Raw genomic sequence first — 26,122 nt, 5'->3', positions numbered from 1 at the left:
CAATCTTAAGAAGCACTGTTAGAAACTGTGGAGTAGAACCCTGCAGACTAGTTGGCATGAAGTTAGTTAGCGGGGCAGGGAAAATGCTTCCAAGGCACTTTGGCTTCATCATTGCAAAACCTAAGTCATACCTGTAAGCACCAGCTAGCCTTGACAAGAGGTACCACTGGGGTTTTGCATTGGTCCTCAGCCAGAAGACGGTAACAGCTAGAAACACCAAGCAGGATGCACTTTGGATAAGTGACTGGCTCCTCAGAGATGCAGTTTCTCACCTGCAAAGAGGGACAATGGCTCCTTGCCCCATCCCAGGGCCTACAGTTTACTGGATTTCATAACATGGTTCAGCAGATGTATAAACGTAGGACACTTTATTATGCTTTTTATAATAAGTCTTAAAACCTGAAGGGAGACTTGCGGAATCACTTCCGTTAAAGCCAAGTAACTCTGAATTATGTTTGACCTTGACTTTTTCCAAGTAAGAATGTTAACTTCATGGCAAGTACGAACATTTTACTCCTACTTTGGCTTTATATCTTCACTTCCTAAGACTTTGCCTGTGACATTCTGAAGTTTCTTTCTCCTTTATTATAAGATGCTCTTATCTTTGAAACTATCCAAATATGAAGGAAATCTCCTGCATGGATGTAGCTTTTGCATCATCCCTCAGCCATGGACCAAGAAGTACCATGGCCCACTGGAGTTCTTGATATCTGTAGCTGCAGCAAAGTCACAAAGAGTGGTTAGGAGCCACAGCATTTAAGCAGGTGGGCCAGGGACCAGTTTGATAGTGACCCCAGTCTCTGAAACCGGCAGAGGGTAGCTGCGATATGTTTTGCCTATTAGAGTGATCTACTAGACAGGAATTCATTATGCGGTTACATGAAGTCTAACTTCTGCCAGAATGGCTCACACGATAAATCAAGTCACCTAAGAGAAAGAAATAGAGGAGTAGACCATGTATGCTTGTTTTCATTCATTTGTTCATTTCACAAACATCTATTGAACAACTCCTACATGCCAGGCCCTGCTCAAAGTGCTGGGGGCAGGCAGAGACCCAGAGACACTTGGTCTCCCTCTGTCACAGGCTAGGATTAGGGGTGGGGGATTTACCATAGACTGGGCTCATTGCTTAGTTACAGGAAGAGCACAGAGGAGATGGATCTAACCCAAGCTTGAGGGTTAGGATATTGGGATTTTCGAGCTGAAAATCACCCTTAAGGCCATCCAGTTCAAGCTTTTCATTTTGCAGACAGGGACAGCAACTTGGTTGGGGCCTGACCACCAGTGGGGAATCCCAGTGGCCATCAGGCCGCCCTCCTCCCTCTGTGTGTGCCACACACAGCATGGTGGCAGACCTCAGCTCCATGCAGACCACTTGAGCAATACACCCTTTTGTTATAAAATGGTCGTTTTCTGAGAAGAAAAATGTAAACTCCATGTGAATAAATATTTTGGGGGAATATATATTCAGTGGGTTGAAGAAGCTCTGTTTTATTTCTTAGCTCTTGACTAATTGTTTCAAAGAGGAGGTATTTGTTATGTCCTATTTAGTGCAACTTACCAAGGAAGATAAGTCCATCCAATTAATCGGAGTTAATGGATATAAAAAGCTTGAATAGTCCAAAAATCGATCATTTAACACTATGCTGGAGAGGAAGGGGAGATGTAAAGACAAACATCAGTGAAAGCAGGGAAGCAAAATGTGTAAAACTTGGACCCAATTTGCTATCAGACTGACCTGGAGTCATTTACAAATGTGGCTCTGTAAGCAAGTTATGTAATCCATTCTAAGCCTGCTTTTCTCATCTCTAAAAATGAAGATATCAAAAATGTCTACATCATTGGATTGTCATAAGGATTTGACAAAGTCATGCATGAAAAGCACTTATCATATGCCTGGGACCTAATATCCACTTGAAGAAATGTTCTGTCTTATTAGCCCGTAACCAGAATTTAACAAGTTGTGATACTGTTGATATGTAAATGATAAAACTGACACTGTGCATATATTTATATTAATATATGCCTCTCCCTTGTCTTAGAAAGGACAATAGAAATCCATGGGAAAGAAAAGCAAAAACAAACAAAGCCAGGAATAAAGCTGATACCTACCCTGCAAATCTGCATCCTCGCTAAAGATCAGCCGCATGCTTCACTGAAAGCTTTCTCATAACCAATGCAAGGGGGACAGTCTGGTCAGTTAGACAATGTTCAGTGTTCAGACAGCTGACAAATATCTAATGAGTGCCTGCCACGTGCCAGACACTATTCTTTATGTTGGCAATTCAGCAGTGAAGAGAACAGACATATTTCTTACCCCTACAGTGATTATATTTTAGTAGGGAGAAAAAAGACAATACACATGGTGAATAAGATGACAGCATGTTAAGAGGAGATACATGCGGTGGAGACACAAAGCAAGATAAGGGAAATAGAGTGCAGTTTTAAATAGGTTGGTTAGAGTAGCTGTGTCTAATTAGGATGGTGCCAATTGAGTACAGACTTGTAAGGGACTAAGGGAGCAGGCCATATGGGTATTTGGGAGAAGGGTACTCCAGACAGGGAGAACCACCAGGGCAAAGGCCCTGAGGTTGGAGCAGGTCTGGGTGTTTAGTGAATAAAGAGGAGGCCAGTGTGCTGGAGCAGAATAACTGAGGGGGAGAGAGCAATGGAAGGTGAGGCCAGAAAAGTGCAGGGAGCCCCATTACACAAGGCCTTGTTGGGGAGCCATTAGAGGGTTTTGAGCAAAGGAATGATGTGATGTGACTTAGGTGTTTAAATAATCCCTTTGATGCTGTATTGGAAATAGACACTAAGAAAGCAAGTTTTTGGAAGCAGGGAAATCAAATGGGAAAGCTATTTTAATAACCCAACCAAGAGATGATGAGAAATGATTATAGTGTACTGAAAATGAGATCCATTTTGAAGAGAAGGGACAAAGGTATTTCCTGATTGATTAGGAAATACCTAAGGGGTGTAAGAGAAAGAGAGAAGTCAAGGATGAACTCATGGTTTGGGGCCTTAACAACTAAAGGACAGAGCAAGTGGAGCAGGGAATCAGAAGTTCAGCTTTGGATATGTGAAGCTACGAGACGTCCAATTAGACAGTCAGACAGATGAGCTTGGAGTTCAGCAGAGAGATGGACAGTGGGTAGTTGTTCAGTAGGGCAGACCCCAAGTCAAAGAAGAAATCTCACCAGTCTAATGGTGCTGTCTGTCTTCTGTGTATGGCAGTGGCCCCACTGGGCTTGAACTTGAAATTGTTTTCCAGAAACAGTGCTAGACTTTGAATTGCTCTTCACACACTCTTTAAATCCTCTCTCCTTTAATCTTCCTCCTTTTATTTATTGGCAAGACCTTTGGATAGAATGAGAAAGATATTTATCAAAGCGAAGCTAGTAAACCCATGACCGTGGCCTGATTGACCCCAAGCTCAGAATTTCAAAACCCAGTTATAGCCCATGGGGTTATTACCTGGCTTACCCCAGAGGGCAGATATCAGCCACAGAAACATACTGTAGGGCTTACTTATGTTTTCTTAATGTGTATGAATTTTACGGCTACTGAGTCCATTTGCCAGGAAAGAAGAAATTGCTTTGAAAAAGAAAGAGCTGGTGGGCACCTGCTATGAGCCGGGTAGTGCAATAGAAAGAAAGAAAGAGCTGTCTCATTTCCTTCATTGCCTGGTCATGTTTTGTAGTCCTTTGAGGCTTATAACAAAAAAAAGGGGGGGAGTAACTCTTGTAGCAGCAGATTCTCTTATTCTGTTAGTGCATCCTCAGAATATGGTTCCATGATGAAATGCGTTGTGACAGGCACCTCTGGGTCTTACACAAAAAAGTCATAAAGCATCAGTTAATATTACTCAGAATTCCTTCAGTTGTTTCCTTCTCTTGGTCTTCATCACTGCATTCTCCACTCCATTTTAATAACTCAACCCTGGCCTAGTGAAACTGTTATTTAAATACATATATCTATAACCTAAGAATTGATGAAATTCCAAAACTCTTTCTCCCAGATTTTCTCCATCCTCTGGTACCATGCCTTTGTCTGCACCCTGTCACCTGGACTTGGAAGTTGTGAGCAGTGATTTATTGCTGTGTGCAGCTCCCTGGCAGTTACCCACTTTCTTTTCTACTCAGTGCAGGGTTCTTCAAAGCTGCAATTTACTGAGTCCATTTTAGATAGAGCTAAGCGCTGATAATAAATAGTTTAGTGATCTGAAAGCCTGAAATGAGACCCTAAGAGACCTGTACAGGGAAGGCTTTACAAATGTCCCAAACTATTATTAGGACTGAATTTCCATATTATGCTTTATAGATGTTCAGTTGGAACAGTATCAAATGAGGGAATGTTTGAGGGCACTTAAGCCTCAAAAAATGTATTAATGGAGTACTAGAATACCCTGTTAGATGGCCTTATCCTTTTATGTAACTTTTTTCTTTTTTCTCATGAGTAAATCAAAACAGTTTGCACAAGGAAAACCTGAGTCTGTGCCCATATTCCACACGTAACCTCCATGAGTTGTTTCCCCTTCTGTAAGATGGGAATGATGGGAATGATGACATTAATACTTTCCCCAAAAGCTGTTATTTTCAGGAAGGAGGGAAGGAAGGTTAAATGAGCTAAAATTGCATATTGCACTACCCGGCTCATAGCAGGTGCCCAACAAGCATGAGTACCTTTCTCACCTCGGAATGGAGCACTGTGTGAGAACAGGTTGCCTGCAGTTCAGTGTCAGGGCAAGTCCAGAGTTAAGGTGGAAGCTGATGAATGTGTGAGCCTTGACTACGGGGTAATATGGGCCTGTGGACTGTTTGGCTTGAGGAAAGGAGAGAATGTCACCAAAGCAAGTTCAGTTGTGCCTTACATTCCTGCTCAGTGTTTAATAAAGACTTGTACTCTGTCTCATTTGGGAGTCACAGCAGGAAAGATTCTTATTCCCATTTTATAGATGAAGAAACTGAGACTTAGATGAGTTACATGAAATGCTAGTCGTGGGCGGAGCCTAGACTGAAACTCTAGTCTTCTGACTCGTAGATCTATGTTCTAACCAGTACTTCTTACACTGCTATGAGGAATGGGCTCTGGATCTCCCTGTCCAGCTTCAACTAGAATAGTTTTGGCTTTACTAGACTCAAATGCTAGGGCACTACATAAAATTTCGTATGATAAAAATTTCTGCTCTAAAAAAAAAAATTTGAAAACCATTTCACTCTATCATGATATCTTTGCAGCATAATGGATCTCAAACTAAATTATATTGCATTAGCCTGAGACAAGACACAAATAATCTTTCATTTTTCCCATCATTATCTCAGTCTCTGTGGGCTAGAATCTGGGACAGTGTTGTCCCCATTTGTGAATGATGGAATTGGAAGCAAAAGTGGTCCTGCGGTTTGCTCACTACAGTGTTTGCTGTGGAATAGTAATCGTGTGGTTGCCTAATATGCCTGTTTAATCAGATCACAAATACAGTCTCAGAGTTTAGCTGGTACAGGGGAAAAAAGTTGACCAAGGATTGATTGTCTTAGCAGTGCTGAATGGATTTTTGCATAACTTTGTATCCGTGGCTTTGTAAAATAAAAGAAGAAATTTTTCAGGACACTTTGCTCTGGAAAAACATCACTGAAGTAGCTGGTTCTTTTGTGGAATTCTGTAAATGTCACAGAATCTATTGTGGTGTTGTACTTATGCCCCTGGCCACTGACTCTTAATAAACACTTCTCTAAAGCACCAAGTTGGAGGTATCAGATGCTCATGAAAAGATGCACTTGTTCTCCCCTGCCCATATGCCCATGATGTCCACCAAGCCACACTCTGTTTCTCAAGGCATGCTGTGGAATATGTGTTTTTCCTCTAACAGGGAACTAAAGGAGAAGATTCAGCCAGAAATCTTAGAGCTGATCAAACAGCAACGCCTGAACCGCCTTGTGGAAGGGACCTGCTTTAGGAAACTCAATGCGCGGCGGAGGCAAGGTATTGTTTCTGGGGACACTCCAAACTTGGATAGGGTAAACAGTGGCCCGCTCCCTGGAGAATCACAAGGGCATGGTGTTGGTTTAAGGGTAGGCCATGCAGCATTGTACTCAGGACAGGAATAGCAGTCCAGGTCGTTTCTGGTTCCCATGCACACCCAGAGAGAATCAAAGTCCACAATTACCAGAAGAGCCACAGAAATGAAGAGCCATTGTTTGCTATTTAGTGCCACAAAACTGCTAGTGGTGGTGTCAACAACAGCTGACGTGTATATGAGCCTACCATGTGCCAGGTGCTTCTGAAACTCTAGTCTTCTGACTTCCGGATCTATGTTCTGGCCAATACCTGTTGCAATGCATTACTTTATAAAGCATTTTATCCTCACCATGACCCTAAGAAGTAACTACTAGGATTGTGCCCAATGTACAGATTAGGAAATAGAGGCACTAAAGGGCTAAGAAACTGGCCCAAAGTCACAGAAGAGCAAGGATTCAAACTCCACAGCTCCAGGACCCTTCCTTTTAATGACTCCCCTTGCTGTAGGAGAGCTGGCACTCACTGTTGGGTTTGATCTTGGAGCTTCCAGCATGGATGGCCCTTATTGTCAAATCTCCCACACTGCTTCTCTTCTAGGACAGAATTATTTTATATGTGGATATAAGTAACAGTGAACTAAGATAGGGTAGCATCACTTACATAATTTCTCAAGGCAGATTTCTGAATTGTCTCTATAAATTCTAACCCCAAAATGTCAAATTCAAATGGATGTCAAAAGACTAGACCCAACAGGTGGGAAACATGTCTAGCTGTTTCTTTCCTGGACAAGTAAAGCACCCTTGACTGTTTTCTTGCTCTCTTGACATGCTGCTGATTGCACAGCTAGAGTCTTCATACCACACTCTCCTAGAAGCAAACAGCCAGAGCATAAAACTGAAAAGTAAGATTTGGGAAGAGGCAAAGAGATTGAAGAAGAGGCAGGAGCAAGCACAGGCATTAGCAGCTATACTAAGAACACCCACCAGTTATGGCCCAGGAGAAACTTTGGCAGATATTTTGAAACCTGCTGGATGCCCTGCTAAGCCATAGAGCTCACCCACTAATGACAAAAATCATTTTGTGTTTGTCAGCTGAACTCATCCCCTGGCCATTTACTGTAACTGTCCTGTGCTGCATATTCAGTAAATTGAAAGTATTTCTCATGTCACCATTAAACATCCCATTGAGGAACTTCCAAAGGCAGAAGAACTTCCTGGAGGAATGAAAATGCAGTTTCTTCCCAGAGAATGAGAAGCTCTTAGAGTGAATTTCAAGCTGAGCCTCGGGAGAGGACAATGGGCAGAGTAATAAGGGCTGGGTTACAGAGAAAGCCTCCTATTAGTGAGACCAGTGGAAGAGGGAACTCCTCCCTCCCATTCAGCCACTGAAGAATGAGTTCATGCCCTCCTCTCATCACGTTCCTTGCATCGGGCATCATATCAGAGTAAATGGTGTTCCAAGAAGACCACAGGGCTCAGTGGCAAGGACATAGCCCTGGAACCAGGCAATGTGGGTGCGATCTTGCCTCTACACCTGTCCAGCTGTGTGACCTTGGGCAATTTCCCCATCCGAAATGGGGATAGCAATGCCTGTCTCCCAGGGCTATCATGAGGAAGAGAGGTGATTATGAATGTAGCAACAAGAAACAGCAAAAAAAGGGAGCTACTGCTGTTCTTTAAGATTGTGTAGGAAAAAAGCAGTGAGCCAGAGTGAGTGGACTTGGTGCTAGGCTTCTCAATTCTTTAATTAACCACCTAGGTGTCTTTAGGAAGGACACATGACCTCTCAAGGCCCCAAGTTCTCATCAGTAAAGTGGGAGGACAGGATTAGGGGATCCAGGAGCTCGTTTAGTCAGAGAGTCGGTTGTATGCCCTGATGTCTTTATTGCCTTTGGAAAAATCAATGTTTGGGATATATTGCTCCCATAAAGATGATTTATAAGATTTTTACTTACTTGATATTGGGCAAAGGGCACAGAAGTTTTGGGGATGGGAAATGGCAAATAGACACCCAATGCCTCTGCCGCTGCCCAGCTAGAGTCCCTCACAACCTAGCTCCTAGCACCAATTTAACCTTCTAGTCTACTGCGTCATGAGACTTCCCTGACTAGGTTGAAGTGGGTAGGTTCTATCAGAATAATCCTGGTTCTAGATGTATTAATTACAGGGTTTTTTTTTTGTTGTTGTTGTTTAAAAAATGTTAGTCCCGTATCTGTAAATTTTTCCAATTTTCTAAAAATGAACTACCCCTGAACAAAAAAATATTAGCATCTAGATTATAAATTTATGAGTTGAGCTCCCTAGGGAGCATGACCATCTGTGTTTAATACAAAATCATCCTTCCGAGTGCAGAAAGGAAGGCTTTTTGGTATTTGGTAAATGGATTTGAAATCTGGTGACTGGCTCTGTGCTTAAAAATAGGGATTCAAAGCAGACTGTGCTGAAATTGGTTTCCTATCACCCCATCAAAACATTCCATTTAGATTTACACAGATTAATGAGAACATGACATTTTTAATCCCTTCGAGAAAGACGCACTTCTACGTGAGATCTCAGACTGGGGTGGACAACCGCCTGCCTGGTGCCACCACAGGTTAAAGAGCAGACACTCCCAGTGCAGGAGCCAGCACCATACTCCCTCTAAACTTGTCTGACAATGAGTAGGACACAGATGAGTGAATTTAAGTAGTTAACTTTATAAGGGAAAATATGAAAGAACTTACAGCTCCACAGAACTGGAAAGTGAAGGAACAAATAGAGAGCGCTCGACTGTGCCACGTTTGGCTAGCAGGTCCCCGAGTTGATACTTGCCGATCCTTCTGCCTGTCTCATGTGCAGCTCTGCTACTGGAATAGTCAGATGCAGACATTTACAGATCTGGGTTTCTGGGAATTCTAACCACATTAGGACTGGGAGGTAATATATCTCAAAAGACACAATAAGCTGGGTTGAAGTCCCTGTTCCCTACTCACTAGCTGGGTAGCCTCGGGCAATCTGCTCAATGTCTTTGTGCTCCTCTTTCTTCTTTCAAATGGGGATGATGTTAGTTCCTCTATCAAATAGCCATAAGGGGTAAGTAAAATTATACTTCTATAGCACTTTGATGCTTGGCAGATTATCAAACATTCATTAATGATGTTTGCTATTAATTTTAGCTCATAGCGCCTCAGAATATAGATTTTTTTTTTTTTTTGAGACAGTCTCACTCTGTCACCCAGGCTGGAGTGCAATGGCATGATCTTGGCTCACTGCAACCTCTGCCTCCTGGGTTCAAGCAATTCTGCGTCAGCCTCCGCTGGGATTACAGGCACCCGCCACCATGCCCGGGTAATTTTTTTGTATTTTCAGCAGAGATGGGGTTTCACCATGTTGGCCAGGCTGGTCTCGAACTCCTGACCTCAGATGATCCACTTGCCTTGCCTCCCAAAGTGCTGGGATTACAGGTGTGAGCCACTGCACTTGGCCAGAATATATATTTCTAAACACAGGAGGTGGAGTAGCATTGGAGCCCACACACCTGCATCACTCCACTCTCTCCCCAAGCTTATACGTATTGACCACGAAGTATAAGCTCTGGTCGCAGAATCCTTGGCTTGGAAATTGCCTGGCTTCTGTGTTCCCTGGACTCCTGCAGGAGAGATTTCAGATGAAACCCCAGAAGCTGTCTGTGTTAAGGACACTGTATTAGTCCATTCTTGCATTACTATAAAGAAATGCCTAAGACTGACTAATTTATAAAGAAAAGAGGTTTAATTGGTTCACGGTTCTGTAGGCTGTACAGGAAGCATCACAGCTTCTGCTTCTGGGGAGGCCACAGGAAACTCCCAATCATGATCCAATCATGGTAGAAGGTGGGGCGGGGGCAGCGAGGAGCTTCACATGGCCACAGCAGGAGGAAGAGGGAGGAGGAGGTGCCACACACTTAAACAACCAGATCTCAAGAGGACTTTATCACTATACAGTACCAAGGGGAGGATGGTGCTAAAACATTCATGAGCATTCCGCCCCCATGATCCAGTCACCTCCCACCAGGACCCACCTCCAACACTGGGGACTACAATTCCACATGAGATTTGGTGAGGACACAGATCGAAATGATACCAGCCACTATTTGCTTCATGAGAATCTGTAGGCTCAAGAACTGCCCCCTACTTCTCTTGTATTTTAGAGATGAAGGTCTTTCAGAATCACTTGCATTGAATGGCCTTGGTAAGAGTCCAGGGCTAACATTGGAAATCATTTCAAGAAGTGATAAAATGAAACCTCCTGCAGAGGACAGTGTCTGTTTCATTGACCAGCATTCCCTAAGTGCTGACATGACAGGCTTATCTTGGAACTCAATGTTGGGCAAAATGCGTGCCTACCACTCCTGCCAACAAGGCTGGTATATCTTACGTTGCTCTGGAGGCCCCGTCAGAAGACCTAGAGCCAAGTGGTGTGTTCAGGCACGGTAACCATATTGCCCTGTTGTGGGGAGCAGGCCATTCCTTTCTCCATCCCTGGTTGAAATTTTATTTTAATATTTTGTTACAAAAAGGCAGGTATAAATAAATACATATTTTCAAATTATGAAAAGCCAGTTCATTTTCCTGAAAAAAAGGCACTTCCCAATAGGTCAGAATAATACATAATCATTGTTCCCAAAAGATGGAGGGACAGTAGTGTGGACGAGAGGGACTGCCATTGACTAGAAGAGCAGGAAAGTACAAATATGTTCTGAGAACCAATTCTGGAAGATGTAGGATCCATACTTTATGTGTGTTTTACTCATATAATTATGACCATTGTACATATGAAGAACAGGGATTTCTGAAGTTTTTATAATTAGGCCAAGGCCCCGCAGCTAATAAGCATCAGGGCCAGGTGTGTCACCCAGCTATGTGTGACTTCAAGGCACCTGTTAGACCAAATCATCTTGGAAAGTACCTAGGGACTCCGGTGTCATTTGCTCTGAGCAGCTGTGTCCAGGGAGGCAGAATTCAGAATCAAAACACAAATCTGTCCTTTTAAGGAAAGCTCAGTGAAGTGAGGAAGATTTGATGCCCTTTGTCTCTGTATCGATAGTTGTTTCCCTTTTTTGTACCAACAAAAAAATCTTAGATCTCATCACCTGAAAGATGACATTTCCCTTTAAACACATTGCTGGGTCCCTCTTGTTTTGTGACTTGGAAAGTTTGGACCTTAGGCAGAAAGCTGACCTTGTTCTGAACACACAGAAGACTTGGCACATTTTAGGTTATCCTTGGGAAAATTCAGAATCCTAATGGAAGTGTTCTAAAGACATCTTTTAGAAAAACCTGTTCTCCTCCCTAATACAGGACTCTTAGGGCCCCCGGGGTCAGCCCCCAGCTGCTGACAGCGGGCTCTACACTCAAAACAAAGATGTGTCCTGATTCCATGGCAGTCTCGGGGTTTGGTTCTTGCTGTGCCCTGTGTCTCACTGAACTGGCTGGCATTTCACACCTACCAGTGGTTGCCATTGTTCAGCTTGCTGGGCTCTCCTGGAGACCCAGGGACCAGCCCCAAGCTTGTCTTGGGCCTGGATGATTGAAGACAGACGGTGGGCTACACTGTCTGATAGAACTACCTACGGCTGTTTAAGTTATTTAAAATGAAAGAAAATTTATAGTTTGTTTTCTTAGTATTGGATAAAACAGATATAGAGAATTTCCATCATTGTAGGAAGTTCTGTTGGAGGGCACTGCAAAAATTACAGTTGACAGTGGTTATTAGCTCCATAACAATCTATGTGACACTGGGAATAGCTTTAATCAGCCCTTCTTACCAGGCTTGTGAACTCTGAAAGCAGCTCTTCCCTCTTATCCTTCACACACGCACACACACGCAAGAAAAAGATTGAAACACGAAATTCTCCCTATATTTTGTTTTGGGTTTGGAGATGAAGCCTGGCTATTAACGTACTCTCATTAGTAATTGACTGGAAGACCTCCATATTAACTCGTTTTCTCCGAAATGCTAGTAAACAATCTTTGATAATGTTCTCACTGCTTCCTGCTAATTGCTTTTAGTGACGCAATTCACTCTTTCATCACCCAGAGGGATAAAGGAACAAGTAACATCATGCTGGGGTTTGAAAGGAAAATACACATTTGTCTTGCCGTAAAAGAAACTGCAAATCAAGCTGCTGCTGGTGGCTGACACTGAAACTGTCTCACCCAACATGTCGACGCACTGTGCTGATGCTATCCTTGTAGTGGCTCTCCCTTCAAGACAGAAATACACAATGTCTAAGCCTTCCAAAGCTAAGGACTCCAGTTTTACTGTGAGGAAGATACTGGCTGAGTAGCCTCCCATTTGATTATGAGTCAAGACAAGTTTCTCAGCGTTTTCAGCCCCTTTTTTCCAATATTTTGCCATCCATCCAAGACTTCCTAATTGATGAGCAGTGGATGGAACACATCACTTATATCTGTGATGTACCAATCTTTTTGCTTTTTATCATTTTAGTAGTAGACAGAAGAAGAGAAACTTGTATAGGATAAGAGAATTAGCCAGAGGTAGGAGGAAAACCAAGGCAAGATGGTGTCATACAAGTCAAGGGAATTTCAGCTTTGGAAAGGAAAATCTGTCCGCTGCAGACCCTTTGGGTTTTCTTTAAACAAACATCAACTCCAGCTTTGCAAGGAAGATGGCTGTTTTGCCTCTTGAAACTCTGACAGATAGCCACTGTTCTCTAATCATTTCTGTATGTAAGAATATGTTGCACAAGAGATTTCTGCATTCCTATTTTTCTCCATAGTATTGCCAGAGTTGCTGATTTGTCCCGGTTCCTACTTCCCAGACCTGGGAAACAACATCTTTCTCTCAGCTGCCTTGAAGAACTGAGGGAGCTCCTTTTCCTTGAACTCCTTGGCCTTGTCTTTCATGTCTACCTTCCATTCTAATGATGTTTCGCTACACATAGTAGAGTGCTGTGTGCATTGTAGACAGCCACTCAGCAAGTATTCATTGGATAAACAAATTTATCCTGAAAGTAGAGCAGCAAAATTTTCGAAGTCTTACAAATCAATATATCTTACACATGAATATTAAGTTGTGCAATTTACTCTACAATAATATGTGTTTGTATTATACTGTGCACCAGTTAAATTTCTTAATTCCTCCCCTCAAAATCACTTGAGTGTCATTGATCTTGTTTGATTGTGACACATTGGCTTGGCTTCAAGTCCCACTGCTGACCCCTAGAGTTTACTTACCCCAGCTTGAGAAGCAAGGGATTCCTATAAAGCACAGGCCAAGACCTAACTCACAATAAGCCCAGCATGTCCAAGTACCACTTCTCACTGTCTTCCTTCCCAGCCTCTATCACCCTTTAGTCGCTCACACAGCCAAACGTATCACCTAGATGCAGCAAGGAAAGGAAAACTTTATAGCAGATTTCTCCAGTTGGCTTTCTGGTCATCACAGCCACGTAGGGCAGGGGAAAGTATCCATGGGGAGAGGCAGCCCCCACAGGCCCCCAGGAGCACTGTTGATGTTCAGAAAGCCATTGCCTCCTGCTCTGGAATTCACACTTCCTATTGTAAGTTACAAGTCAAATCCCCAAAGTTGCTCTCCTCATGAAAAACCCACAAGTACACATTTGCCTAATTTAAATGTCTGTGAATTACTCAGAGAATAACTGTTTTCTCCCTTTGAAATGCTCTCCCAGAAAAATGACCCACGTTTGGTATATACATAGCATAATTTTGAAATTTAGCAATTTCAAATATTTTCCTAGCTGTTAAATGACCCTTTTCCCACTCAATTTTTTCCACTAGAGTTCAGATTCCTTTAAATCTATGGATTGCCGTATTCTGACTATGCTTCGGAATTCTCAAACTCTATTTAAAGATGAGGAAGATAAGAATCACAGAGACACTCTCCTTTTGTGGATCAAATTTGGGCATTTTCTTTGTTCATTGTGTGGCTTTTACTTCCATTCTTAAAACTTCTATTTCTATTAAAAGAATCATAATTAAACCATGGGTTTGCAGTGACAGCAATTTTAGAGAGAAAACCACTTTTCTTAAAATATAATGAAGAGCTTTTTAGTTAGAGTGGCTTGAAAACAAATTATATTTCAGGCGCAATAATGAGGTAACTTGGCCAAGGCCTCAAAGGGTACCAACCGCACAGTGGTGCAAAGGGGCTTGTAGGTGACTTACACATCATGCCTTAGGCATTTTGATCAGGTCCCTTTGGGTCTTCATTTATCAGCTTAGCCAACGCCAACTGTGCAACTTTTATGTGTCAGACACTGTGCCAAGAGATTGGGATGTTGCAATTATGAAGACAGTGACTGTCATCAGAGAGACTGTGACTCTTCCACACTGTCAGGGCTGGAGTCCTCTTCTCCTATCAATATTAATTGTTCACAATACACCCTCAAGGGCAAGTTACTTACTTAGGGTCTGTAGCAGATAATGGGAGATACTAAGGTGTTAACATTAGGCTCCAATATTGCCAGTCCAAGCCAAACTGGTGGTGCAAAGAAGACTGTAGAACATCTCAGAGGATGGGGAGAGGCCCTTCGGCTGCAGGGATAAAGAGGGCTTCCTGGAGGAGACAGCTGCACAAGCATTGCTGTCACAGTTCAAGTCCCTAATCTATAAAAAGTGCTCTTTGCCTCTTTCTTCCTGCCTCATAGGCTTACTCAAAATTTCTTCTCACTTTTGAGAGACTGAGGCAGTAAAGTTGAGGAAGTTGTTTATAGAATGACCCTAATCTCCTGGTCATACCTATCCAGAGAAGTAAATTCTGGGAATTGGAGAGGAGAATGATTGTGCATGTCCCCATTCTTTGGCTAAATCCGTGAATTATTTAGATGATTTCCTCATGAATCCCACCCACCATGTGTATTACCAGTGTCCTAACAATTCGTTCATGATTAATGTGTGTGTGGTAGCCTAGGGTAGGGGTTTGTTGTATCAGTTAAAATATGGCCTTGGACACAACTGTCTCAACAGTCTGAAATTCTCAGAGAGGAAAGTGGAAGCAGAAACATTCTGAGAAATCTGTTTTTTTCTATATCTCCCTCCCTCTTTTGTCAGTAAATGAATAAGGAGCAGTTCCCGTGGTGGTTATCATTAGTGATAACATAACCTCTGGAAACCACCACCTCATAAAATCTATTGCTATTGAGCTTGAAGGGTTCAGTGACTTTACTAATGGTTACCAAATGTATACCAAGCAGGACAGGTGATAACTAAATATTAAAGTCAAAAGGGAATTTATTGCCCAGGGCCCTAGAATTCATTCTTCCTCAAGACTTAAAATCAAATGAACTGCTTGTTTCCTCCAGGCAAGAGTATTAAGAAATAACCAGGCTAGTATTTTAATAAACCACAATCACTTACCTTGTAAACTTGTGTTTTTTCTCTCAGACAAGTTTTGGTATTGTCGGCTTTCGCCAAATCACAAAGTCCTGCATTACGGAGACTTAGAAGAGAGTCCTCAGGGAGAAGTGCCCCACGATTCCTTGCAGGACAAACGTAAGTAGCTCTCCTTGGCAGAGGCCTGAGTGGTGGTCGGTTGGTTGTTTCCTAGTCACAATATATCACGCAACAAAACTATCAGCCTAAGTAAGCCCTTTGAACACATCTCATCTAGTTGTAAGTCTTTGCCTGAGCCGTCTCATCAAGTACAAGACCTGGATGGACTTGGGGTTTGGAACTGAATAGGGGAGAATGTAAAATGGATGCAAAGGTATCTTAATTGAAAGATGTAAACTTGGGGTTCAAATGTCCACTTTTTACATTATTTATCCAGGTGCTGTGTCAAGGAGCAAAAACAATACAAACCTGATTCTGTCAGCTGTCTTTTTCTGAAAACCCAAAATAATTTCTTATTTTTGTAACTTATATGCCTGACCCCTACAACATTTATTCGTTACAATTTAGTGTATCCCATAGTTATGACACAGAGTTAATGGCAGAGCCAAACATAGCTAGTTTACCTCAAAGACACTTTGAAAATGATGATCAGTTACCTCTACTGTTTGCTAAATATTTCTCTTGTATATTTTTTGGCTTTTTATATATGTTGTCTGTTTTAACATACATGCTTTTGAAGAGACAGTAATGTGCAGGATTCTTTTAGCCCCACACGGAACCAGGTGCCAGGTTGACAGTGTTAACAATACAAATTAAACAAGTATTATAGAAACACTGAAATACACAAGGGTGATAAATTAATTTGGAGGAGAAATGAGATAAAATGAATGTAGCCTCAGAGGATATCCCAAGTAGAAAAATCCGAGAGGGAGAAAACATTCAGAGCACTTTTAAATAACCTGTAAAAGTCACCTTGACCTTGCAGTGTTCAGATAAGCGTGTCCCAGACAGCGTCCTTACCCACAGTCTCACACCTTCTGTCCTGTTACCCTGGGGCCCATGGAAGTCAAATCTGGATTACCTTCCTTACAGCTCACGGCCATTGAAGGTGAAAATAACCCATGAGTGGGAAATTTCCTGAGACATTCAGACTCTGCGCTGACATCTCAGGCAGACAGCCTAGAACATTCACTCTTCCTCCAGCTTAAAAATGGGACAGTCTGGTCTTTGTGATGTCACTTAGTTCAGAAAACGATCTCGTTTTCTTTCATAGGAAAACTTTCTTCCCAGCCCACATTATTGGCTCCCTAAGTCAGGGGTTATAGAAAGAAATCTGAAATCCACTGCTGCAGAGAGCCTGGGACATTGTCTATGCCTCCCTGCTTTGGGGCAGGAGTTAGGGGTGTCTTGGGCCTCTACCTGTAAATGAGGATCCTCCCTTCACAGTTCAAGCCTTCCCCACCCCACCTTGGCCAAGCTAGACCAGCGGTTCTCTAAACATGGTCCCTGGAACATCAGCAGCAGTATCACCTAGGAACTTCTTAGCAATGCACATTCTCAGACCCCATTCCCAGCCCTGCTAAATCAGAAACTCAGTGGGTGGGGACCAGCCATCTCTGTTTTAACAGATGTTCCCGGCAGTTCTGACATGCACAAGTTTGAGAACTGTGATTCCCCAAATGTGGCTTTCACTAACAATTTAAAAAAAACAAAAAGTTTAAGTAAATTAATAGCATGTTGCTAACTTTGAACTTGGGCCAAAAAAAAGGATATTAAAAAATAAAATCTAAAGTTTAATATCACAACCCTTTCATAAAAGAAAGGACCCTCGATTACAAGAAAAAAAAAGTAAGAAGGACCTAATCTTAGATAAAAGACAGTCCTTTCTGCTAAACTAAATTAGCCCTCTGAAAAACTCACACCAGCATCCTCGTTTTTCTGCATTTGCTATTAACTGGTGAAAAGCTCACTGGTGTAAACTCCCTTGTGAACTAGGAACTGACCAGAGAGCCCAGCGATGTGGAATCACTGCTCTGCAGCGGTTAAACAGAAAGAGTTGCGGTTATTGTTGGTTGAAGCAAACAGCAGCTCCCTAGGAGGTCCCCCACAGCCCCCTTCTTAACCTGTCACAAGGGGAAAAGTGGTCAGGACAGAACAAACACAGCTTGACTCCCCATATGGTCCAGTGAATCTGCTCTCCCACTAACAGGACATAGTGTTTAGCCCCATGTTTATAGGGATGTAATCACTTCTCAACCCAAAGATAGGCACTTGACAGACAGGTTTGCCAGGTGTTAGCACAGCATCCCCATGCTAATTGGCCAGCTACCTAGGAAATTGGCAGCCACAGCAACAAAGCCTTGTGTAGGGGCAGTTCCTGGTCTTGCCCACAAGCTGATGCCCCCCAGCTCTGCTAAGACCCTCACCCCCAAGACTCCAGGGTGAAAATAACTAACCTGGAACTAGAGGTGCTGATGCCAGGGAGAGCCAGCTTGCCAGGGTGAGTGCAGGAGAGCAAGGCCAGAGCTGCACATCTCCACACAGCTTTTCACAGTGGCCACTGAGCAAGGCTGGTTCTTGAAGGGGTTGTGACGGCCCCTCCTGACCATGCCTCCAAAACTCTTAGCAACCGCTTTCCTCTGAAATGAAGTTCCAAAGCACTGCTCCAAAAACAGTATATCCATTGCAAGATGAACTAAGAATGCATACTTGTGTGGATCTATTTATCTGCACAAGTATTTATCCACACCTTGTGGGAGAGTGTGTGTGAGAGAGAGAGAGAAAGAGAGTGTGTGTGTACTAGGAAGACTGTATCCTTCTGCACATATGTGCTAGAGAAATGGGTATACTCATGTAATGAATTGAAATGAAGCAATACTGTGCCTGAGACAAAAAAAAGCCCGGCCTAATAAGCTGAAGTTTCTTGCTGCAGGCCTGCCACCTTGGTTTGCATTTAATTCCAATTCTGCATTCTGCCTGGAGCAAAATAGCCACCTTTTGGAACCCTTAAAAGTCAGAAACCTCATTCCACTGGAAAAATGAGACGTGCCTTTAATTAATGTTCCGTGTCATTGCTCTTGCCACATACCATTGCCCTCTCTTGAGACCAAGGCAGAGATTGTCTTGTGCCTGTTGAGTTAATCCGTGCTGAATACTGAGCTATTGATAAATCAAATAGTATAATGGAGTTTTCTTAATACAGATAGTGCACATGAGGATTGAGGGTGCCTCCTTGGCTGTCTTCTCCAAAGCTTTAGGAAATCTTTCTTTTTGTATTCCTTTTCTTTGTCAGGAAATTTGGCCTTTGAAAATCGACATCTTCTTACATCCCCCCTCTCCCCATATCCCTCCCAAGCTGACTTACAGGTTGTCATAGCCCCCAATAAACATAGGACCCCACTGCTTTCCAGCCATGCCCTGGGTTCCTCACTGCCTCCCTTTGAAAGAATCTAGGCCAGCATTCCTCACTCCCACATCAGAGAGGGCAGGGAGGAAAGTGCTGGCTCACCCTGCCCATGTGGAGATGAAGCCTGCTCCAGTGGATGCGGAGAGCGGTGACACAGGGAGGCACCGTGGGCAATTTGGGTCACCAAAGCACAGCGAATAATTCAGGTCTCTCCATCTACAGAATTAACTCTGATTATTGATAATGGGAATAATTGCAAATGGCATTTATTGAGTGCTTACTATATGCTAGGCCCTGTGCTAAGGGCTTTACATAAATTATTCTCAACAACCTAAAGTGGTAGATAATATTGTCCTTATTTTACAGAAAGGAAACTGAGATACAGAAAGATTAAGTAACTTATTCAAAGTCATAAGATTAGTAAATAGTAGAGAAAGATCTGAATGTAACTGTCTAACTCCATGGCCCAGATTTTCACACGCTACTGTGTACTGCCTAGATTAAAAGCCAACAATGATCTCAGCTCCAGCATCAGGATTTAACTCTCAGAGCAACCATATGGGATAGATAATGTTAGAGTTACACATTGCAGACAGGGAAGTTGAGGCTCTCAAAACTTAAGCCCAAAGTAGTAGAGGCGGTTGGTGGATGTAGAATTCAAACCGTGGCACTCTGATTCCAAAGGCACATCTCTTCCCCACCATTCCATGCCATGTGGCTGATCTGCTAGGCCACAGAGACCAGATTCTTCATGCAGCTATCCTGGGATGAGCCTGTACCTCCTCATATTTCTGCCCACAGGAGCTTCTACTATGGAGCTGTGCACACAGCAAGAGCTCAAGGCTTACTAGCTACTTCCTTTGAATGGTTTCTGCCTGAACTTGGATCTCACTGATGAAAGCTGAAACTATTTTAATCATGGGTGGCCACATTTGCTTTTTCAGTAGTATTTTTGTTTTAAATCACAATTAAACTTCCTTCCACAGGTATTAGCATTCAAAGAGTTTCCTGAATGTCCGAAGTGATAACCACATTTGGGGCTGTGCTCAGCATGATTTGGGGGGCTGGCCCCTTACAAAGGGAGAAATCATGGCCTAGCAAGGGAACATGGAGTGGAAGAAGAAGCACTAAACCCAGCTCTTTTCGCCTACTAACCTAGCTGTGTATCATTGCATAATTGATTTCCTCCCTTTAGGATCAGTCTTCCCATCTGTAAAATAGGAGTGTTGAATTAAGATGGTCTCAACCTAGCTCAAACTGTAAAAAGCATTGAAAGAAATGAGGCCATGCCCCAGGGGGTAAATGTGGTGGGAGGGTGCGTTCTTCACTGGTGACCCTGATTCTCACAGATCTGGACCCCACTTCTTTATCTTGCTTCCACACAAAAGGCCCCATCAAAATGCTAGCCTGGCTTCGAAGTCATCAAGAGCCCCCTGCAGCCTCCTTAGAGTGTAGATTCTGGAGATATGAGTCTGACCCCTCTGTTTCTGCTCATGAGAATAGAGAGGGCATCATTTGAGCCTTTCTAATGCCTAATCTTCTGGTGCATCTAGAAGACAAACTATGCAAAAAGCAACCTTTAAAAGCTACACTGTATTTTTAGAACTTTGTGTTTTCCTTTTAGTCATAATCCTATGAATGATGTAGCAGCTGGTCTCTAGGACAAGGGACAATGCATATAAAATAATATATATGTACTTCCACAAAACCTAGTGAAAAAGTGACGCTTCTCCTTGGAAGCCTTTCTATTAGAGATTCTGAAGACCACCCCCCAGGACAGACTATGGTATTACTCTTGTCCCATTCCATACAATGGGTTTTCAAAGCTAAGGGCTAACTTACCAATTGTAGCTTGTGGACACTGTCTCTAGTTCATGGACCATGCTATATATTATAACAAAAAAACTTTCTACAAGGCACTTGTGACTCAAACTCTATTTGAATCTTGAGAACGTTTTTTAGAATGAGTTTGTTGACTATATCACATTCACTTCAATGGTGGGTTTTCCATTGGAAAGTCAGCCAACTTCCCAGAGTATCCAAATGTCCCTTCCTACAGTAGGGATTAGGCAGCCAGATCAGCTACTGAGGGAAAGGAGGCCAGTTCTTGGTTATGAAAAGGGATTTGAGGAGAACTGAAATCAGTGTTCATGGTCAAAGGTAGGTTCAGGAATCACAGGGACCACCCACAGGAAGATGCCAACCCCAAGGGGGTCAGGCAAAGAGGCAGAAAAGGGGTCTGAGATCAGTCAGAAGGGGCTGTAATGCTACCTTGTGCTGCAGGGATAAACAACCCCAAAATCTCCATGGCTTGCATAACAAAAGGTTATTTCTCACTCACGTTATACAACATACACAGGTTGGCAAAGGGCTGCTCCATATAGTCACTCAGGAACACAGACCAGTGTGCACCATGTCTTCCATCCTCTCACTTTCTGTTTATTTCCAACCCTAGGAATTGCCCTCTGACTATCGTCACCTTGTCCTCCCTGAGCCTCCTCTGCCCATCCATCCATTCCCTGGGCCTCTCCTGTGACATCTGGATGGAACAGGTCACTCCTTCAGTTTCTGCAGCAGGGGAAGACAGAATGGAGGGCCTCCACCTAGAAAAGAAGCATTTCCTTTCACATTTCATTGGCTAAAATTAATCACATGACCTGACTGCAAAGGTTGCTGGGAAGTGTAGTTTTCTGTGGCCAGAAGGAAAGGAGAGACAGCTATTCATAACTACAAGTAATGTCTACCAGAAGGGTCCAGAATCAGGTTGCAAGATGTGGTGAGATATGGCAGGGGAACCTACAGAGATTCCTGGAGGACTCATCACAACCCCACTCTTAGGGTTACAGAGAGGCCTAAGAGTGTCAACAGATATGGACAAAGTTGTTAGTAATTTTAGGGTACCTGGAAAATGTTAGCATTTGAGGCCTTCTTGTGTATTGTTTTAATATTCTAGGAGTGTCAACAGATATGGACCAAGTTCTTAGTAATTTTAGGGTACCTGGAAAATGTTAGCTTTTGAGGCCTTCCTGTCTATTGTTTTAGTATTCTAGGTATTCTGTAATTTTATCCTTATCTGTGACCTTCACAACCCAATTTCCCAGTGAAAGGATGTGAGCTTTAACTGTGAAATCTCTCATCATCTTCATCATTAAGAGAGTCTAAGGAATTGATTACTTGGCATTCTCACACATCCCAAATTCTTGGTAAAGCCACACTAGCCAGTGTGCATACCTTGATTCATAAACCCATATGGGGCTGGAGGGTTAGGGATTGGAGAGGGGCAGATGACTTTGCATTATTTTAAATTAAGGTTCCAAACCATCCTATTGCCTTCTTTCTTTCAGTTGATCTTTTTGTTTTTAATTTTTTATTTTCATTTCATTTTTTGTAGAGACAGGGTCTCCCTATGTTGCCCAGGCTGGTTTCAAAGGCCTGGCCTTAAGCAGTCCTCCTGCCTCAGCCCCTCAAAGTGCTAGAATTACAGGCATGAGCCACTCACTGTTCTCAGCCTCTTTCACCCGATCTTATCAAAAGTTTTAAGTGCACAAACCCTTCCATATCTTTTCTTATCTTCCTCCAACTCTAGAGTAAGACATGAGATAACATCATTTAGTCTAACTGCATTATTTCCAGAATCCTGTATCAGAAAGGAATTCTCCCTTTATTTAATTGAGTTTAGTTTTGTTGTCTGTAAAACAGGGATAATAAAACCTGCTTTATAGAATTAATGAGATGGCAGAGAAAGAGATTTTGGAGAGTGAGAGTTCAGAACTGTTTAGAGTTGGATAAATTTTTTGAGATAGGGCTGCTTTCTCTCATCCAAAAACTCAGAAACTAAATAGATGCAAATGCTGTAACAAGAGACACTGATATATGTAAAGCACTTGGCATTGCTCTTGTCACACAGGAGCCCTCTGTAATATCAGTATGAGTATCACTGTTGTTATTACAATCACTGTTATTTCTACTGCTGCTTCTAATGCCATCACTTCAAACAGTACCATGATGGGTGTTTTTTTAGGTCTTTGTTTCACTGAACCAAATTCTGCTTACAAGCAAGCTCTTTCTCTCCAGGGATGCTTTTTACCAGAATATAAGATATATTTTAGTTTCTAATCCTGGGACACTACCTGGCTTCTCTTCCTCTTTTCAACACTCTTCTTTTTGCAGTAGTTTCTGGGAATGGTAACCACAGTAGCGGACCCAGTGCTTAGTCCTGTTTCTTTATTGACATCAAAGTTTTCACATGGTGTAGTTACTTGCATTTTCTTTTATGAATTGCAGTGCCGGTGGCAGATATCAAAGCCGTGGTGACGGGAAAGGACTGCCCTCATATGAAAGAGAAAGGTGCCCTTAAACAAAACAAGGTATGATTTCCAAATTATTGCAAATAGCTCTATTTGCCCAGTGCGGTCGGCAACTGCAGCCAGCCTAGCCCTCCTTTATAGCAGTGTTCATGTGTGTGCGTGTGTTCAGACACACATCTCTTATTCAGCTCTCCTGTTTCCTGTCCCGATTCCTTTTACATCTCTTACCCTTATTCTTTCTCTTTCTGACCCCTTTTCTGATGCTCACCATCTTTTCCATTCTCTCACTTCCTGTCTACTTCCAACCCTAAGAATTGCCCTCACTATTGTCACTTTGTCCTCTCTTGAGCCCGCTCTGCTCATCCATCCATCCCCGGGCCTCTCCTAACCTCCCCCATTTATGTTTATTTCTCCCTTCTCCAACTTCCACCCCAATATCTTTCATTGTCTTCTGCTGTAATCATGCTCTTAATATCCTCCCCGGGATCTCAGCGAAGCCTGGGACAGGCAGAGAGCAGCTGACTCAAAGAATCTTAGAAAACTTTAAAGGCCTGATACCCTTCAGCATTGTGGAAAGTAGGCTGTGAAATATCTCCAACTCAGACTAAAGGAGAAAATTTTCCCAGAAGTGTGTATTACTTAAGCCATGCAATACCTTTCACCATCCCCTCCTAGTTTACCAACCATTCCATTATCATTCCATTACAGAGGGCACAGGAGGGAATATTATTTGAAAAGACAGAAGAATTTCTTTTGCCCGCCGGAAGTATTTGCCCTTGGAGAGGCCGTCAGGGAGCCAGTGCTTTGTTTATGCCTCTTAGAATCTTGTCATCTATACCATTCATGAACAAAAGTATCCAGATTATCTGGAGCACCCAGAAAATCTGGTACCAAAAATGTCACATAGATCAATAGGTTGCATCTTTATTTCCAGTGTCAGTATCTAAGAGGGACACCAAAATAATACACAATCTATTTACCAATCAGCGTTAGAATAAATAGTTTCCACTGTGTAATTTCTATTGTTATAAGACAGGGAATCCAGTTCTTTGCAGGATGGCCCTATCTATAGTTAAGGAAAAACAAAAGTACTATGAAAATACTGTTCAGGAAGGCAGAGGGCAGGGGATGCAGCTGAAGAGGCTGATTGTAAGATCTTTCCTTCTTAAGTTCTATAACTCACCTCAACTCCATGGGAACTCCTTCTTTGTTGAGCCCATCACAGCATTGTCATGTAATGCATTTGATTGGCAAGCATACTGATGGCAGGGCATGCCCAAGAGGCCAGGATCTGTGGCCTATCTGTTACACAGCACCAACGAGGGTTTCCGTTTGTCTCTTCTCCATGCTATGGGGAGACAGAGATTCTATAGCTCAGCAGATTAGAGAAGCATCCTTAGCTATAGCAGCAAATCTCCAGTTTTCATGGTTTGCCTCCTGTGGAGCAGACTTTCTTCAACACCAGCCAGGATTACCATATGCTGCACATGTCAGGTATTCTCTCCACAATCTCGGAGAGCACTGGCTCTGCTCAGCTTCAGCCGAGGAGGTCCCCACAGTTACGTAACACTTGGGGCTGAGCTGGAAACAGTGTGGAGAAATTGGCAATAATAGGGGTCTGGGAGTCTGCAACCCAGAGAAGACAAGGAAGGGTGTACCTGGAAAAATAGCAACCTGCCAGAATTCAAGTGTGCTAAATAAAGATAGAGGGAATTATGTAAAATAGGTGTGGAGGGACTTCCTGTTTCAGCCCCAACATATAAAGAGCTTGAGAGTTGTGCTCCCATCCTCAGAATAAGGAGAAGCGGGCAGGGTGTGGTGGCTTGCGCCTGTAATCCCAGCACTTTGGAAGGCCAAGGCGGGCGGATCACAAGGTCAGGAGTTCGAGACCAGCAGCCTGGCCAACATAGTGAAACCTCGTCTGTACTAAAAATACAAAAAATTAGCCAGGCCTGGTGGCAGGCACCTGTAGTCCCAGCTGCTTGGGAGGCTGAGGCAGGAGAATCGCTTGAACCCAGGAGGTGGAGGTTGCGATGAGCCGAGATCACGTCACTGCACTCCAGCCTGAGCAACAAGAGTGAAACTCTGTCTCAAAAAAAAAAAAAAAAGAAGAAGAAGAAGAAGAAGCAGAACAAAGCGGAAATCAACAAGTTTTCTTGGACCTATCCTAGAAGGTTGCAGGCAAACCATCACTATGGAATGTGGAAAGTCAGATGTCCAAGAAGACATAATAATCCTTAACATGTCTGAACTTAACATGAAGATATCAAAATCCATGAGTTATGAAACTGATAGAACAGAAAGGAGAAATAGACAAATTCATTATCATTAATATATTGGAGACTTCAACATCCCTCGGTCAGTAATCAATAGACCAAGCAGGCAGAAGATCAAGAATATTGATGACCTGAACAGCACCATAAATCAGCTTGATCTAATTGACATTAATGGAATAATCCACTCAGCAACGGCAGAATACACATCCTTCACAAGCTCAAAGGAAACATTCACCAAGATAGACCACATTTTGGACCGTAAAACATGTCTTAAAAAATTTAAAGAATAGCAGTTAGACAAAGTATGTTCTCAAATCACAATGGAATTAAACTAGAAATCAGCAGCAGAAAGACAGCTGGAAAATCCCCCAAATGTTTGGAAATTTAACAACACACTTATAAATAACCCACAGTTCCAGGAAGAATTCCCAAGAGAAATTACAAAATGTTTCAAACTAAATAAAATGAAAATCCAGCTTACCAAAATGTGTGGGATGCAGTGAAGGCAGTGCTTAGAGGGAAATTTATAGCATTGAATGACTACATTAGAAAAGAAGAAAGAACTAAAATCAATAAAGCTTCCACCTTAGGACACTAAGGAAGGAGAGCAATTTAAGCTTAAAGCAAGCAGAAGAAAAGAAATATAAAATTTAGAGTAGAAATCAATGAAACTGAAATCAGTAGAGAAAATCAACAAAACCAAAAGCTGGTACTTTGAAAAGATGAATAAAATTGATAAATTTCTAGCCTGGCTAACCAAGAAAAAAATGAGAGTCACCCATAT

At 42.6% G+C, this 26,122-nt stretch overlaps 1 protein-coding gene and 1 long non-coding RNA gene across 20 annotated transcripts in view; one reads left to right on the top strand and one right to left on the bottom strand.

Annotated features, from left to right (window-relative positions):
• The window catches only part of ELMO1 (engulfment and cell motility 1), a 592,158-nt gene that overhangs the window by 553,014 nt on the left and 13,022 nt on the right, over positions 1–26,122 (top strand). For 18 of the 19 annotated variants that reach the window (XM_019031281.4, XM_055347629.2, XM_055347626.2 and 15 more), the window contains 3 exons: positions 5,867–5,979; positions 15,401–15,508; positions 23,040–23,122. In XM_019031281.4, the coding sequence (XP_018886826.1) occupies positions 5,867–5,979; positions 15,401–15,508; positions 23,040–23,122 (304 nt within the window). The remainder of the gene's footprint in view (positions 1–5,866; positions 5,980–15,400; positions 15,509–23,039; positions 23,123–26,122) is intronic. The other variant, XM_055347636.2, reaches the window with a different exon arrangement.
• On the bottom strand, positions 368–9,770 carry LOC109027788 (uncharacterized). The gene is made up of 5 exons (XR_008667478.2): positions 9,532–9,770; positions 8,738–8,860; positions 3,198–3,357; positions 1,562–1,646; positions 368–927 (listed from the first exon to the last, which is right to left on the bottom strand). It is a non-coding gene; the product is annotated as an uncharacterized lncRNA (long non-coding RNA).

The sequence above is a fragment of the Gorilla gorilla genome, chromosome 6, assembly GCF_029281585.2.
Source record: "Gorilla gorilla gorilla isolate KB3781 chromosome 6, NHGRI_mGorGor1-v2.1_pri, whole genome shotgun sequence".
In the NCBI taxonomy this organism is placed as follows: Eukaryota; Metazoa; Chordata; class Mammalia; order Primates; family Hominidae; genus Gorilla; species Gorilla gorilla.
The sequence above is the reverse complement of the archived record's forward strand: the minus strand, read 5'-3'. Positions and strand labels throughout refer to the sequence as shown.